Here is an 18,075-nt window from a genome sequence, read left to right on the forward strand (position 1 = left end):
CTTCAGTTGGTTCAAAATAGAGCTGCCAGGCTGCTGACGGGGACTGGGCGTTATGTTCACATGACTCCAGTCCTACGTGAGCTTCACTGGCTTCCCATTGAAGTCCGGGCCCAATTCAAGGTGTTGGTGATGACCTATAAAGCCCTAAACAGCTTGGGTCCTGGTTACCTGAAGGAGCGCTTACATCCATATATGCCCAGCCGCCCCTTGAGATCTGTGGGAGAGGTCCTTCTCCGGGAACCCTCTGTGAAAGAAATTAGGAGGGTGAGTACTCGGAGGAGGGCTTTCTCTGCGGTGGCGCCCAATCTATGGAATGCGTTCCCCAGAGAGGTCTGCCTGGCGCCGTCGTTATTTGTTTTTTGGCGCCAGGCGAAGACCTTTTTATTCAAATGTTATTTTAATTGTTAATAGTATTTATTCATTTTATTCTTTGGCCAGGGCGACTTAATTTATATTGTTAATTTATATTATTCTATTGAAGTTTATTTATGGTTCTGAGCCGCCCCGAGGCTTCGGCGAATGGGGTGGCATAGAAGTCTCCTAAATAAATAAAATAAATAAATAAAATAAAATATGAGTGTCACATGGCTTCCCTTTTCCCTCCAGGCTGTTGTTTCTGTAGGTTAAAACAGTTGATTAAGTTGCATACAGTTCAGTAAGCAGTGTATTTATATTAGCTGACTGGAAGATGCCAAGGGGAGGTCTTCTAGAAAAACTTGTGCAGTTGGTAAGTTTTGGCAGTGTATTAGTGTAACTGAAAGATTTCATTCAGAAGCTTCTCCAGCCTCACAAAAATAATAAATGACGCTTCAAGTTTGCTGTGTAATGAACGCTTAATAACAATGCTACTTTATTACCGGTCTGATACACAGTTGTGGTAGAGGGGACAAATCTAGTGAAACGTATCTCATTGCTATGAAACATTTGTCTGTTTTACATCATGTATTTTTATTCAGTCCCTATTTATTTCCTTTTTTCCACAGTTGTTCCTGTAATTTTAAAAGGACTGACCTATGATGAGAAACGCGGAGCCTGCAGTGTTGGCTCTAATGTACGGGATTCTGCTTGCTATGTATGTTGGGCTTTTGCTCGTGCTTATGACCCCTTAGAACTGAGGCCATTTGTTAATGAAATTGCAAGGTAAGTTTCTAACATGACGCCTTTTATTTATCTGGGACTGATTTCACAAAGTGAATAATGTAATACAACAGCATTTTAATGGGGCTTAAAAATGGAAGATGATTAACACAAAACAAAAACAATCTCCTTCTTGCTTGCTTCAAAACTGTTTGGTGAACACTTCTCATTTGTGAAACCTGTTATTGTTGTATTTCTGACCTGAGCAGAGTTGCCAAAATGATTATTGGTCCTCTGTTTTCTTCAAGAAACATCAATAGTGTTCTTCACACAGCGGGGAAAATCAAGCTATCCTTTAGAAAAGGGTAGTTCACTGTTTCAGATACTCTCACCTGCATCTAGATGAAGGGTGTGTCATCTGGAGACATCCTCAGAGATTGTACTCTTAATGCCATGCTGCAAAAATTTAGCAGTATAGCAAAGGCAAAAATTTGGCAGTCTGCTGATGAATTTTTGGACTAAAACATAACAGAGGTTGCAATAACAACAGATTGGCTTTTTTTCCAATATAAATTTATATATTTGCAATCTCCATTATGGTTTGCCCCCAAAATTCAGTGGCAGATTGCCTTTTTCTCTTCCGTCTGTCCCTTCCTTCCTTACACCCTTCCTTCGATCCGTCCATGCATCCATCAGCAGGACAGAGAATGGGCAGCAGTGAGAATAGGTAACTGCATATAGTCTGCAGGACATATGTTATCCACCCCTGATGTAGATGGACTGGTAACTTCTTGTTGCAGAAGTTGTGCAGTAGGCCTTACTAAAAACTGTTAGAATAACATGGGAGTCATTTTGAACATATTGGGGTTACCTTGAGATTGAGAACACAGAGTCATCTATAGTCATCTTAGAATAGTTCCTAAGGGCCTTCAGTGATACACTTCAACTTCATTTGACATATCTGCTTCACTTTAATATTTAGAGAGAGCATCATCCCAAACAATCTTATCTGAAAAACGTTCACAGGTTTTACAGTAAGGAATATGTACTAAAGGAATTTTGTCCACTTTGTTTTTTTTAAGCCAAATATTACAAGTATTGTTGGAAGCCTGAAATTTATCCATAGAACTTGTCTGCTTATGGAACTTAACTTGGCAGTAGATGAAAATGCTTCCTTGTTTTCAGTTCCTGAGGGAAAAAAGGGACTGCTAACTTAGTGTGGGAGCTAAGTAGTAAATCTTTTTGCTGAGAATCAGGAACCTTTACAGTATGACACACAGTTTCGACTGTATTAGCACATCTTGGTTTACAGCCAATAACAGTAATCACATACCTCTTCTTTTCAAATAGGCTTAGCTTTAGGTCTGCGTGTATGTTTCTGTCTGAGAACAGTCATCGCATTAGCTGCAAAAAAATTTAAAAATGAAGAATTCAGTATTTGGGGGCAAAACTCTTGAAGTCCATAATTTTATTGATTTTATTTTAATTTCAACTAACTGATTTCAGGCGATGTTTAATTTCAAAATAGTCTTGATTAGCTTGAGACACAGTGTGTATCTGTGACTACGTTGCAACTTTATTTAAGCAATTTATGTACTGTTTACCATATCAAGAGGTATCTCTAAGCAGTTTATAGAAAGAAATTAAAATGCATTATAACAAATGTAAATACTAATCAGTTTTAATGTTTAATATATATGGAAGCCGAGCTCAAAGCACAATAATTCATAAGCAGAATAAGTGAATGGCATACTCATTCAGGGAAGGCTTTGGCAAAATTTGTGTTCTTAGCAGGTGACAAGCCACATTTAGCATTCCATAAGGTGGGCATGAACATGGAGAAGACCAGCTTCTGAGTTTCTGCCAGATAGGAACCTGTAGGTCACAGTATAACCCTCTAGGACTCCTCTCTGATGGTCTTACTGATTGCACAACACTGTATTGAAGAATGTGATCTGCCAGGTAACTGGTTTCGGGTTATTCGGGGCTTTATACGACAAAGCAAGACTTCTCTTCACAATGAGTAGGTAGCTAGTGCAGTAGCTCAACACTAGATATATATGTGCTCAACCAGGCATTGTATGCAGCATTTGCAGCTGCATTCTGCAGTTTTTGCAGCTTCTGGGTCAAGCACAAAGGTGGTGGTGGTGTGGTGGTGGCTGTTAGGGGCTATCAAGTCATCTCTGTCTTATGGCAACCATATGAATCAATGCCCTTCGAAATGTCCTGTCCTTCATGGACCTGCTTACCCCTTGTAAGCAAGAACGTATAAAGCAAATTACAGTAATCTAAATGAAAAATTACCAGTAGATGGACTAAAATGGTGAAGCTTTTCCTGTCCAAGCAAAGGTGTAGTTTGTTTATTCATTATATTTATATCCTGCCTTTTTCCTTTCAAGGAACTCAAGGCAGCTTACATAATTCCCCTCCTATTTTCATTCTTATCCTCACAAAAACATCACAGTGAGCAAGGCTGGGCTGAGAGTGTGTGACTGGCCCAGTTACCCAGTGAGTTCCATGACTGAGTGAAGACTAGAACCCAAGTTGCCTGAGTCCCAGCCCTTAATTGCTGCTACTCTTAATTGCTGTACCACACTGGTATCTAGTTAAGACGCCAATTAAAGCTCATATTAGGCACTCCTTGCCAGAGAAGGCACATGGGTTTCTAATGACCATGATGAACCCAGGCATACCCCCCAAACTACTTACCCATCCCCTTTGAGGGATGGCAAACTCTAGAACAGATTGTCCAGTGTAGAGAAACCCTGTCACAGAGAAACAGAACTGGGTGTCATGGCCTTGAAAACTGCAAGGAATATGAGAGGCTCTGTCAGCTTTCTCAGGTGAAAATAAGTAGAAGTTAGCTCACTCCTCTGCCCAGCTGCAGTTTTTGCCTTCACAAACATGAGAACTGGCAGTTTCCATGGGAGACCAGCAGAAGGAGAGACTAGCTTGAAGAAGTGTTATTCAAGCTCAAGGGAAACTTCTAGGCTAGAAAAGAGGCCCCATGATAGGCTGAAACTCCTGTCTGTTGGTGGTTTGGTGAAGGCTGTTGTGGCTACTTCTTGCTTAAAAGTCAACTGTTTAACCCTGGAAATGTCACTAGGAATATCTAATTTTTCATCTTTTTATTTGGATCCACCGCCTGTTATATTGATGGGAGTACTGTTCACAAGGTCTGTGACAAGTGGGATGTTAATCTCCTGGACTTTATTATTATGAACTACAGTAAGGGTTATGATACTTCAAATACACTGTGTAGTCTTACGAACTTCAGATCATATGCTTTTTGTGAAGTGGATCCCCAGACCCATCAAGGCTAGCGTCAGTCCTTAATCTTGGATTTTTTGTGCCTGGACCCATGCAGAGTAGAGAAAAGAAAGTTGGGAGCTTAGGACCTCAAGTTCTCTGCATGTAGCTGTTGAATGCAGTCTGATCTCTTAAACTAGTTAAGCTTGGACTTACATGACCCAGATGTCCCAGAGTTGTGCGTACAGTTGGTACTGACCTCTGTGTTGAGTATGTGTATTAGTTCAGATCTTTCCCTTGAACCTTGGTAAGAACATAAAAAATAGCCCGCCAGCTGTGCACAAACAAGATATAAGTGCATCAGCACTCTTCTGCCCATTTCCCCCAGCAACTGGTGCACATAAGCATATTGCCTCTGGTACTGGGGGTAGTGTGTGGCCATCGGGACAGGTAGCCCTTGATAGCCTTTTCCTTCATAAATTTGTCCATTTCCCATGTAAATTAATTTCATACTTTATCCATTGTATGAAGAAACACATTGTTTTATCTGACCTGAATCTTCCACCAATCAGCTTCATGGAATGATTTCAGCTTCTAGTTTTATAGGAAAGGGTAAAGATGTTTCCTGGTCCACAATCATTCTGTACACCTCTATCATTTCTCTTGTCTTTTTTCTAAGTTAAATCATCTGTTGTAACTTTTCCTCATGGGGAGTTGTTTCAACTGCTTGATCATTTTAGTTTCCTGTCTTTAAACTTTTTCCAGCTCGACAGTATCCTACCATAGGTATGGTGACTAGAACTATACACATTTTTCTAAGTGTGGTCACACATATGTATAAGGGCAGTATGAATATGGACAGTTTTATTTTCCTTTACTAATTATGCCTAACATGGAGTTTGCCTTTTTCCCAGAAGCCATGCACTGAGTCTTTATTTTTATTGAAATGTTTGAACGAGTGCAAGGTCTCTTTCTTGCTCAGTCAGCCAGTAGCTCAGGTCCCTTCAGCTTTTATTTGAAGTTGGACTTTTTGTCTGGATTACTTTATGTTGAGTTGTATTGCTATTTTGATGTCATTTCTTTCAGTTTGACCTTTGACTACCTGAAATGGTTGGCTTCTGGAATCATCCTGCTCATTTCTTACACTCTGAGCTTTGCTATCATGGGTCTTTAGTAAGGCTATAGATATTTGCTCTAATATCTGGTTGAGAATGGTACTTTTGCCTCAGGCAGTGAGTCATCTGTGTGTATTCTAAAGTGTGTAACTGTTTGACTTTCTCATTATATTGTTTGCAATAGCATTATTTCTGATCCCATATTTGATTGTCTGCAGGTCTGGGATCCTAACCCATTATGAGTAGGTAGTAGTAGAAGCCATAAATCCCTGGATCAAGGGAGACCTTTTTCAAGAGTGAATGTACCACCACCTACTCCTTCAAGTCTGCAGACACCATTCCCTTGATACACCTAACCAGCCCCTCCCAACTCTTTTCAGTAAGAAATGATGGCATGAATCAAGAGAACAAGTTGTAATGTCCTATCCATATAATTAAGCCAGGAAAGTTGAAGCAGATCCTATACAGTTGGACCAAAAAATGCATTGGCTGGATTCATTAGATACTGTTATAAAAATCAGTGAAGTCAATAAATCTGTCCTTCATAAAATTCACATAGCTGCAACACAGGATTTAATAGTGAAGATCACACAAACACATACTGCAACAAACTTGGGAAAACTCTGCTGGGAAGTGGCTATATAGCTCGGTTACAGAGTGCTTGCTTTGCATACAGAAAGTTTTGGGTTCAGTATCTTAGGTGTGGGAAAGAATGCCTGAAAAGCTGGATAGCCATTTCCAGTCAGTGTTGACAATACATGAACCAATAATCTCATTTCCTCTGATAGCTTTCTAATGGCAGTTTCCTATGTTTCTATGAACTTGAAGGTGCAATACAAGTATGCAAGGAAGGGTTTTTTCTTTTTTTCAACCCAGGCAGTGCACACTAATTATGCCCTCTTAGGCATGTCTGGTTGGCTTTAGAATGAGGCATACTCCACCTGTGTCATAGTTGTAGTCCAACCTGTTTCATTACTCAGAACTCATCAGAAATCCAGGGAGCACTTGTACACTGCAGCAATGGAAGGGATGATCTGGTCACCTAGGGGTATAATAAAAGTACATTTCTTTTAACCTTTGATTAGGATTTACCCAGTTTACAGCTCCTGGACTGAACAGACTTAAATGCAAACATTAGTGGAAATTCATATACTTCTGAACTGGCAATGTGATTTGCAGAACTCCTTCCCTGAAAAGGGTTTGGCATTATGCATATATTTGAAAAATTCACATGAAAAAATAGCACAATCTCACTTTAATCAATGGGAAGATGTGCAATACAGTTGAAAAATACATACAAAAGTACACTATACATACAAAAATACATATAAAAATACATACAAATGTTCATGAGGAAAAAATAACCCTATGCAGAAATGAAACAGAGTAAGTTCTGGTATATAATTTGGAGAAATTTGACAAGTTTGCGTTTTGCTTGTATGTATATCCCTGATGTCAACAGCCTGTTATGTCTTCCATTTCATAGTGTGATTAAAGTAGAACACTCACCATGTCCCTGGATACCTTTCTTAATGAAGTCCTAGTAGCAGCCTGGGTTGTTAAAATAGGCTTCTGTTACTGCTACTGCTTAGTGTGTTGGGTCTCTGGCTCCCTGATTTCATCTCTGCCTTGTACTCAGATGTTTGTCCTTCCCATGGCAGCCAAGTTGTGATGGTGCAGGAGTAGCTTCTCAAATTGTCATGGACCAGAAAGATTGCCTGCATCTTGACTCCAGCCTTGGGGTGATTCCGGATTCCATTGAATTCCAAAACATGTTGAGGGTGAACTAACTTAATGGATCCCACAGTGCCAGATACCAGAATTGGTGCCATGAAAGGAACTTCAACAGGGCTACACTGGGAGAGAGCAAATTGGAATGCATGTCACAGATAATTCCATTTTGCCTCTCTTCCTAAATGATGCCCTAAAATGAAGGCAAGTGCACTCAGTTTCGTTCACTAAGCAATTGTGTGCAAAATAGTATAATTTTTTGACAGATTATTGAAAAGTTCATCACCAGAAAGCTGGTATTTCATTCATGATCTGTTATAAGATGAATTTCCTAAAATCCAAAAGAAGCGCAAGGTATCATCTGAAACTGAATTGCTGTACAATTGTATTGTTTTGGTATTGCTGAGAAACAGAACAGATGTCAAAAGTTATGATTAGTCTGTTCTTTTGCCTGTGCTTCAGAATAGTACTATTTCTTTCAAGTCAGAGGAGATAGAAGGCAGTGTGGGAGTACAGGTTATTCTGTCTTCCCTGGAGTACTGAGTGGTGAGAACAACAGAGAGGTGTGGCTCTCATGTAAATGGAGCCACCTGGCTCTAGGGCAAGATTAGCCTGCAGAATCAGGAAATATGAATATTGCTCAGAGCTACATCTTGTGCTCTGATGAAATACTGAGAAATATTTCTACATGAAGAATAGTTTGTTGCCTGACTAGTTCATTCTGAAGAGCATTTTCTGTCTGCTACATATTGGGTAACATTTGCACTTGATAACTCCCTTTTCTACAGCTGCTTGTCTGGCTTTTGTAGCATAAATGAGAGTTCTTGAAAATAGGCCATTGAGGCCTTTTATGTATCTGTGCTTACTCATATCTCTGCTTTTCTCTTCCAAATTGTTCATTTAACTAGCAAATAGATAATGGCAATAATTCTGACTGCTTTCCCTTTTCTTTGTATGTCTATGCCCTTCTTGGAGATCAAATAAGGACAGTGATGCTTTCACTTTGTGCAGTGTAATATGAGTGATTTCTAATGTAGGCAATCATTTTCCTTGCAAGGCTTCATTTCCAAAAATGATGTTATACTGACAGTGATTGTAAATGTGGTGGGTGTGTTGTTATGTGCTGTCAAGTTGTCTCCAGCTTTTGGCAACTCAGTGAATTAATGCCCTCCAGAATGCTTCCCATTGCAGGGTATTCCCAGTGTCCAGTAGTAATGTTCCCTTCAGTGCTTTAGCCAGACTGAAGAGTAGACTTTCAGAACAGTTTTTGCTTTTCCATATTTCCACAACCTCCTCCACAGTCTTACATTGCTAAATAATATTTATTGCTTTGTGTTCCTATTTAAACCTCATATGCAAATCCCATCCCAGACTCTAATGTAGTCCTCTAGGAAAACATGTACAGAATCTGTCCCTTAGCTCTATTTGCCCTTTGTTGTCTTCATTATAAATGTATGTTTTTTCTCATTCCTATGAGAGTGGAACAATATTGTGGTTGATGCAAGGCAGTCCAATCATCGATGAAGCTTGGTAGCCCAACTGCCAGTCACTGTAATGTTAACCCTATCCGGCCAAGGAAGCTTTAAGGGGTCACAGGAGAGAGAGTATATTTTATATAATAAACCAGGATTTAGATTTATAGTAGGGAAGAACATTGTGGCACTTTATTAATATATTTACATTTATTTGTTTTAAAATCTTGTATCTCTCTTTAATTAATTCAAAGCAGCTCAAAATGAATCATTAAAATTATAAACAAATCACTAAAAGAATAGATAAACTGCTGCAAACCAGAATAATCAAATTAATGGAATATACTGTAAAACAGATGCAGCTGTTTTGAATAAAATGGGAGTAATTACTACTGTAGCAGAAAAAAAATTAATATAAAGATCTTTTCTAAAAGCCAGCTTTTCCCTGAACTCCTAAAAGGTATCACTTCTATTAGTGAAACAATATGCAACTTGATATAATTGATCTAATATTTACTTAGTCATCTGAATCAGTACGACAGTGTACTTTATGGACTCTATACAAGCTTTTTCTTGGAAGAGTAACCTTTTATCCACTTCGAACACCCCAGAGTTTATTTTCATAGCACAAACCCAGTTTTTAACTGCTGTGTTCCTTTTGCTAATCTCAGCATCTTTGATTCAGCCCCTTCATTAAAGAAGATGTTTAAACAGCAAGATATGATATTGTTCAAGCACTTCCTTCTCTTTTTCAGTTTTATCTTGTTATAGCTGTGAAAATGGCATATTTGTTTATAAGATGATTTTCAGTAATATGATACATATTCATATGCAGCATTCATTGTAAACTCCCCTTGTAAAGGTTTCAGTATAGCTTTTTGCCTCTTAAAAGTTATTCAAGGTAAATAGAATGTCACGACAAAACATTTAATATGCTTCAGAATATTACAGAAAGATGTCTCATTGACACTTGAATGAGTGAGCCATTCTTTGTTGTACCTGTTAGAAATCAGGTGCAATTAAGTCCAGATATGTCAAAACATGTTTCATTTCAGCTTGTGAAAGAATCCCACTTTGGCTGTTTCTTTGCATTGGGAAATTCTGGTGGAGTATCATGTAAACTCCCATAATAAATGTTCCTAGGTAGAGATGCTTTAACTGGGTGCTGTAACCATAGATTGGTGCACTTGCCAATCTGTCCATCACAATGTTTTGCTCAGTTGTTTATTACTGTAAGCCAGTATTATGGATTGGTGTTTTTAAAAAGCCATTGCTTGTTCCCAGTTATAGTTATCTGCCTAGTGTGCAAGTGCTGGTAGTGAAATAACAGAGCAGCAAGTAAACTGTTGGTTAGCGATTTCACAGCAACTCTGTTGTAAGGCAAAAACCAGGTTGGATGCGTGGTAGAATTCCTTGTTGGTTCTATTAACTGTTAGCCATCATCAGTTTATAGTGAGGTTCAACAGCTGCTGGAATGGGTTGATGCTAATAGCAAACTATAAACTGACTCCCTGGTAGATTGGCACCTCCTTTTATGATGCACCAAAGAGAGACTGGAAACTTTGGTTCATTGTGTCAGACCTGTTCCACCCTCAACCAGTATTGTGTGGGCACAGTGAGGGATGGGACATCGTAGTAGAGAACTTGGCCAAACAATGAGCTCTCAGAAAGTTTGCCTTCAGACATGTCATCTATAACCATTCCACTCTCCATGCACTGAATAAAAGGGTGGGTAATTGTACCTATCACAATCAAGTAAGATCATGTTCATTTATACAATCATTTAAAAAACATAATAGCACAATACAGAACATAGCACTTCGCAAATTAATAGTCCAGGCTGTGTACATGAAATAGATCTGTTCACCTGACATTAAAATAATGAATGATGGTTTTTTGTGTGTAACATGCCTTAAACTGCATACAGAGGTTCATGTTTGCAGTCAAAATTTGTGATAGGTTATAGAAAAGACATTCACAGTCTACAAGATAAGATTGCTGGCAACTCTGAAGGAATTATAGCAGCAACAGATTATTCAAAAGTATCTTCACATTCTGTCATTTAGGCAGTGTCACAGTGAGTTGTCATATCTGGTTAGTCCTGCTGATTGTGCTATCTAAGTGGCTGCCACCACTTGCACAACAGTGTTTTAGTGCTTTCAAGGATATTCTGAAATAAGTGAAAACTTCCTCTAGTTTCCTGGAGGAAGGTTGATAGTTCCTGCATAAAGGAGCAGCAGAATTGGAAGGACTGGCTGCATGCAGAATAGAAGTGGTAGTGGACACTGCATGCAGATGGGTAGGATTGGATGCTGCCCTATACTCATAATTAGTTCTTTAATTTTGCTTTTTTCTCTCTTTAGTGCCCTGGTTATAGCTGCTGTATTTGACCGTGATATCAATTGCCGAAGAGCTGCCTCGGTGAGTTATTATCTAAAAAGTTTTTAAAGAAGTTTCTGGTCTTTGTATGATATCAGTATATCTCAGCCATATGGTCCTCCTGGGCAGAGCAATGCAGTAGGAATTTGGCAATTGGGCAGTATAGAAATAAAGTTAGTAATCTCAAATTGTCAAAAGTTTTCATCTGAATTCCTGTTGTATCAAAGGGTAGTGTATCCTCTTTTCTGCTTGTCAGTTTTAGCTTATCTCATGTGATGCTTGTGCAAATCTTCTGCAGATAAAGAATATTTAACTAAACGATGGAAATGTTCTGGATCATATTGAATATATTTCCATCATGGAAATTAGCCACCCACATCTGTCCTATATAGGTACCACATTTTTGTCAAATTGCTTTTCTCTGTTCTCTTTCCTTTGGTTGTGACTATCACACGGATACATGTAAAATACTGGATCAGGCATAGGATTTCCCACTTCTTGGGGCTATCTCTTGTAACTTGAGGAAAAATCTTATTTGAAATAATGACAATAGTTGGTGTTCTAACTCTGCTGATTCTTCCAGGATGGGAAGTGTTGTAATTGTGTTGTAATAGCTCCAGGCTAACACTGTATATAGTCTGCCTTTCATGCCTAATTTTATGAATCTTTGAAACAAAGAAGTGTATGATCTTGAAGACACCAACTACTTAGGAGGACATCTGTGGAAAATTGGTATTATTGCTAAATGCTTTGTATGCATTTTCTTAAAATGCATGGCTTTAAATATTTACAGAGAAAATAGCAATTATATTCCAGATAGCATTTTTACACATGCAGAGTGTATGCTGTTTTGTTTGTATTGGCAACAGCCCTGCATTATTCTAATATTCAGAGCACAACTGAGATTGAAAGAGTGATTTCATTCATAAGACATGACAGCCCACCATGTGAATAAGCTATGCACTGTGGGTTGTTTGTGCAAAATTCCGTAGTGTGCCTGACGGATAATTGAGCTGACAATGAGTTTTCTCCCTCCTTCACCCTTGGGTTTCCCATACGCATCTCAGAGATCTTATAGCACAACCCATCTTGTCTCCTATCTTTGCTCTTATTGCAACCCCTCTTTCAGCCACCATGACTTTTCCTCACATATTTTCATGGCTGCATATTTCCCTCTCAAAAACCACTGTTTACCCCATCAAAACTCTGCTTTAAAATAAACCTCACCTTTGACAGTTGTTAAAAGTAACTGCTTCCATAAAGGGAATGAGTTGCACTTTTATACTTCCTGAGAACCTAGATACTTGGGAAAACGTTGAAATGATGGAGAACCCTGAGAACTTTCAAGTCCAAGCTAGTGGATCTCACTACAAAGGGATTGATGTAGTTACCACCCCTTTCAGAGGCAAAGAACTTCTTGTGGCTTTGCTTATGCTGGACAGCCAACTGTTTGGCAGATGTCAAGAGAAAGCAGTGTGATGTATTTGAATATTGGCATTGTCAATATCCAAGGATGGTTCCTGTGTTGATAGTTGGCACTTGTCAAAACATTTAGTAGGCAAGGCTTCATATCTTCTGTAGTTGGAGTTGTGCACTTATACAGATTCAAACCACTAACAATTTTTTTTTAATAATGTAAACATTTGCATACATTTCTCATGCAAAAAAATCAGTAAAAATGGGTAGTAAACCAGTATGTGGCTAATAGGGCAGGTTAGAAATCCAATGTAAATAAATAAATAACATTTACTATGAAGTGCTGCTTGGGCACTTTGAAGGGCTGTCATTGTCCTTCAGTTTAGAGATTCTGAACTATGATTTCTTTATGGGAAAAAGTTGGGCCTGTAAAACAGATCATGATTAGAGTGGGGGAGAGTGCTTTGGAGTAGCTGTCACTGGCAGTGACTGGCAAGCTCAGAGCAGAAAGTGGGTTTTGTTGCTCTTGCAACAAAGTAGTGGCTTTCTCACTACTTCCCAGAATCCATGATGGGGTCACTCATCCAGAGGACATAACAACTTACCATGTGTTCAACAAGTTGTAGGTTGTCAGGGTGGCTTTTTGGGAAATGGCCCTGGTTGGCATGACACAACATCCCACTGTGGCTAGTTACCTACTGTGGGTTGCTCTGTTGTGTCAATGACTTGTCTACTGTATTGGTAGCTCATTGCAGGTTTCCCAGATCCAGCTAATTGATATGCCACTCTTCCATAAGTCTTGAATAGTTTACTTATAATTTTTGTTTAAGAAGCCACACATTTTACACCACTGGACTGTACAAGCAAATAGCTTCTCCTTCATTGCCATTCCATTAGTGGGTGCCTATAAAGCCATGTATGGGCCAAAGAGGTCTTGCTTGGCCTCACAGAAGCGGTTACTACTTGCTTCCTGCTCAGTGTTTCTGCCAACCAAACCACTCCTTCCTTTTCTTATTGATGTTCTTACAACTCATACAGAATGATGATTGACAAGGGGTTGGGAAGCAGGAGTTGGAAAGGAGAAGTATTTTAATGAAGGAATAAAGACTGGGTAGAGGAAATTACCTTTATGTTTGTGAGGAGGCTGAAGGAGGACAATGGGAATGTCTCCCCCCATCTCATCCCCTCTGTCAGTTCTCTGCTTTTATATATGTGATGCATGGGGGAGATGCATGCATGTGTGAACATGAGTGGAAGGGGGGGGTGCAAAAGAAGACTTTTCCTCTCTCTCTTCCTTATACCACTTATGCACATATATGTTAACCACTTGCTTGTATGTATGTGAAAGTGTGTGTGTGTGTGTTTGTGTGTGTGTGTAGACCCTTACTTTTGTAGCCTCTTGATGTCTGTATGTTATCAGGTGACCTTATTTATAAATGCCAAATGTATTGGGCTACCTCACCTTGCTCTGAAAAATGAGATTGAAGTTATCCTGAATTTTGGCGGCAGGCTGCTTAACAGCATAGCAGGGTTGCTATAAGGAAAATATATTCCTAAATCTGTGCCAAGCAGAACTTGGATCACTAGATCTACTAATTGCATGCAAATTCTTGGGAATAATTTTACTGTGTGAAGCACCTGTTTCTTATGGTTGAGACTTACAACACAATCCTAGGCAGATCTACTTAGAAGTAAGACTCCTGGAGTTCAGTGAGGCATACCCCCAGGCAATCTATGTTGTTAATGTTCACAACTACAAGAGCTAGAGTTTTCTAAAGATCTTAGGAGCTGCACTTTCCAGATGTATTTAAAGTAAGAGCACATTGTGATGTCCATATGCTGTCATGTGATAAACATGTTACTATTTAATAAATAAAATATCTCTTCCTTTTAATAATATGAAAAAGTTAAATCAAGAATCAGTAACTTTAAAGGACTGCTATTATTTAGATTTCTCTAAATGAACGTAGCATTTTCCCATGACATAACAAAAGATTGTAGGCAGAAATAAGTAGCCACTAGCGTTCTGGATATGTACCAGCAGTTCAAGTTAAGACAGATTTCACAAGACTAATCACCAAAAATAAAGATTAATTTAGTAACCAGTTCCCTCCCTCACCTTTCCAACAGTCAAAGTTTTATTAAAAATTTAATCTACATATTAGTTTTATATGCCTGCTGAATTCATTTTTCCTCAAATTGTTGTTTTCAGAGTTGAACAAATTGACGAGTATAATTTATATAATTTAAGGCTTGTTAGTTTGAAATGATGGGCATACTGTATTATGAAATCAAAAATGCTCTGAAATGCCCCAAGATATGTGCTCATTTTCTCTTTTGATTTCTGTGGAATTGTGTTACCTTTATAAAGATTTGGAAATCTCCTTAGTTGCTGTTTTTGCATCTCCTCTCTTCTGATGAGGTGTACCTGAAGGCAATTTATTCTGCTTAGTGTAAATTATGTGCAGAGTTCCTTATTCATAGCTATTTTGTTAGGCAAATGGAATAGTTAACTGAGAGGGAGATACTTTAGTGTGGCCATTACTGGAACAGTGTATAGCTCAAACATATTTCACTTTTGGCTACCCCTTGCATGTCACAGATGGAAACTGTGTAGATATATGAGAGCTGGTGTGGTGTAGTGGGTAAGAACATGAGACTGGGATTCAGACGATCTGGGTTCTAGTCACCGCTCAGCCATGGAGCCAACTGGCTGACTTTGGGCCAGTCACAGACTCTCAGCCCAACCTACATCACAGGGTTGTTGTTGTGGGGATAAGATGGAGGAGGAGATGTAAGCTGCCTTGAGCCCTTTGTAGGAAAAAGGCAGGATATAAATCAAAAAATAAATAAATAAATCCACATAGACATACAGAAATTGGCTAATACTTGAGTAACCACTTTCCTGGACCCTGCCATACCCCATTTAAGGCCCCAATTCAAAAGGACTGCTTATGAGTAAATGAACCCATAAAATTTGACCTATTTAACTGTATCTTCCAAAAGAATATTTGCCACAAGAATAGACTGTTTCCATGTTTACCAACATCTTATCTAGCATTGTGGACATTCTCATTACATAGAAGCACACACTTTTGGCCAATTCTGTTACTGTAAGCACCCAGGAGGAATGTAAGAAGCTATCTGTTCAGTTTGTTTCTGAGGGTGCTCCTGTCTTCCAATCAATCTTCTGTAAGAAATGCACACCATGTTAAAAGTAACATGTCTGTCAGCCTCATAAATTGTTCTCTGGTTGTCTTAGAAGTAAAATATCACAAGTACTCTGAGGTTCACTCCTTAATCAAAGTGAGAACTGCAAACATGTTCAATCAATATATTGAGATCAGCTCAAATTGTGTGTAGGTGGTATCTTAAAACACTGTGCACGCAGTACCTAGTACGCAGACACAGTACCTAGTATAAAGATTGCATAATAGACTTGTTTGGCAGTGCAGTCCCTAATCTGAGGTAATCACAGCTTGCCCAGTTTGATTGTGATGATGTCAGAGGTGGGATTTGGTAATATCAGCACTAATAGAATGTATTTGAAGGAAAAGTTACTTGTTTTCCCTTCCCCTCCTTCCATCCTCTTGAGGATAAAATTGGCATAGAAATTCTGCTTGGTTTGAAGGCAGTATCCACACTGTATAAAGGATGCTTGCTGAAGCAATGGCATTTGTAGGCTCTATCTATCATGTGAACAAGACATCATTTTGGAATGATTGATCTTCCTTTGATGGCTTTTTCACCATAAAGATGTAATGATACAGCTTTGCTCTCTTTTTATTTAATCTCCTCCCAATTGTACTTGCCCAGACCCTAAGATTGTCTTCAGTGGACCTTCCCTGGGAATCATCACCAAATTAAACGATCTGGGTGACTACTAAGAAGAAGGTCTTTTCTGCTGTGCTGTCCTAGTTATGGAATGAGCTCTTTTGGGCTCTAGGAGAAGACCTCATTTTCCAAGGAACTTTAGTCTTTCTGCTTATTTTGTTTAAAATGTGTTACTGTATTTTACATCTTTCCACTGTTGCTAGAGTTTATTTTGTTTTTTTCTTGTTTCATTCTGTGATTTCTAATTTGTATATAATATTGAATCATGTTATATTTTAATAGTTTTAATTGATGTAAATGAACCAGAGATCTTTGTAATAATTAATGGTATTGTTGACTATTTGCCTCATCAAATCTGTAGCACTAACAGAGCCCATGGGGACCCAAATGCTTAATTTAGTTCATATAAGGAAGACAACTACTTTTGAAATCTAAAAATGTAGAATTTACTGTGCACAGGCTTCCTGGAAGCAAGTTGGAAAACCACTCAATTTTAAGGGACTGTTTTTCTAACAGAAAGCCCTGTGTCAGCAATAAAGGTCACTGTTGCGGGTGTGCCTATTTTTAAGAAATGCACATACTTTTAACTGTTGGCATATAGCACTGAGATTTAAAAGAGCATTAGCACATAGAGAAGCAGTGGCAACAACTTCTTGAGGGCATGTTCAGCCAACCAAGCTTACTTTACCTTTTAAAACAAAGCCATGGTCATTTATATTGCTGCATTTTTGTTTTGGATTCATGATCTGGTGTTTATCTGCAAGCAGACCTGACTCATTTTTGTATGTTTGTTCTTTCTGTTCTTAGGCTGCCTTCCAGGAGAATGTTGGTAGACAGGTATGGTGACTTCAAAAAAACAAAAACAAAAAGCACACAAGGCTTTTCATTTAATTTCTTGTAAATCCTACTGTAGCATAAAATTAAGTGTAGGCATTTTGTATTTTTACAAATGTTTGGTGAATTTGTATAAATGATTTCAGAATGATCATGGTAATGCTTCTTGTGTACCTATTAAATGCATGATTATATTGCTTGCATATTTTCTGGAAAGAACCTTCAGCTTCTTAAAAAACAACATACCAGATAGTACAGTCTGGTATGTTAGTGTTACAAATCAACACATTTCTAAAGTTGTTAGTGAATTCTTCTAGACTGTCATAGACAGTAATTATCTTGGAGCCATATGATACCCTTACTGCCATTGTGGAACTTATTTTGATTCAGCAATGGTAATTTGATAAGTATGTGAATATAACGAAAACGGGGAAGCCACAACTTGGTAGTTTATGTAAGAAATACTTATTCTTAATTCCTAATAACTGTCATTAATGCTCGTATAAGTCAGGGCACAATCCTACTGCTAAAAAGAGTCTTGATGGCCATAGGATAATTTGGAGTCCCAACTCTGACCTCAGAAGCTTGCTCTGAAATCACTGCCGTGACTCCCTACTTTGAGTACCTTCTATTTCTTCTCACAGCCAGTGTGGAAAGAATCAGTGAGGAGCTGGTTGTGGTCTGAGGTCACAAGAGTGACGCTGAGGACAGTCTTTTGGGGATACAAAGCAGAACAGACACACAGTGCCTCAGCCTGGTCTCATCCTCTGAAGCTGAACACTTAAACTGCTGTACCCCGCTATCTAAGTGTGTTTTATTTGTGATAAAGTGCAGTGGTGACTTTTGCCTCCTGTTGTGGCTGCCTGTGAATTTGGAGGATTACAGGCAGCCTCAATGGACTATACTTGTCAACAGAATTTTACAAATGAAAGAAAAAAATGTTCTTAGTTGATCTTAATTTATTCAAA

General features: G+C 38.6%; 2 protein-coding genes across 7 annotated transcripts in view; one reads left to right on the forward strand and one right to left on the reverse strand.

The window, feature by feature from the left end:
• Positions 1-18,075, forward strand: part of TBCD (tubulin folding cofactor D) — a 165,535-nt gene that overhangs the window by 78,107 nt on the left and 69,353 nt on the right. For all 4 annotated transcript variants that reach the window (XR_006416959.1, XM_044453694.1, XM_044453693.1 and 1 more), the window contains 3 exons: positions 984-1,140; positions 11,008-11,065; positions 17,081-17,110. Coding sequence is in view for 3 of the 4 variants with exons in the window: in XM_044453694.1 (XP_044309629.1) it covers positions 984-1,140; positions 11,008-11,065; positions 17,081-17,110 (245 nt within the window). In the remaining variant the exon portion in view is untranslated. The remainder of the gene's footprint in view (positions 1-983; positions 1,141-11,007; positions 11,066-17,080; positions 17,111-18,075) is intronic.
• The window catches only part of ZNF750 (zinc finger protein 750), a 58,332-nt gene that overhangs the window by 25,346 nt on the left and 14,911 nt on the right, over positions 1-18,075 (reverse strand). For 2 of the 3 annotated variants that reach the window (XM_044453698.1, XM_044453697.1), the window contains exon 2: positions 2,411-6,483. The gene's annotated coding sequence lies outside the window, so the exon portion shown is untranslated. The remainder of the gene's footprint in view (positions 1-2,410; positions 6,484-18,075) is intronic. The other variant, XM_044453699.1, reaches the window with a different exon arrangement.

This window comes from Varanus komodoensis, unplaced genomic scaffold, assembly GCF_004798865.1.
Source record: "Varanus komodoensis strain SLA01 unplaced genomic scaffold, ASM479886v1 scaffold7_1, whole genome shotgun sequence".
Taxonomy (NCBI): Eukaryota; Metazoa; Chordata; class Lepidosauria; order Squamata; family Varanidae; genus Varanus; species Varanus komodoensis.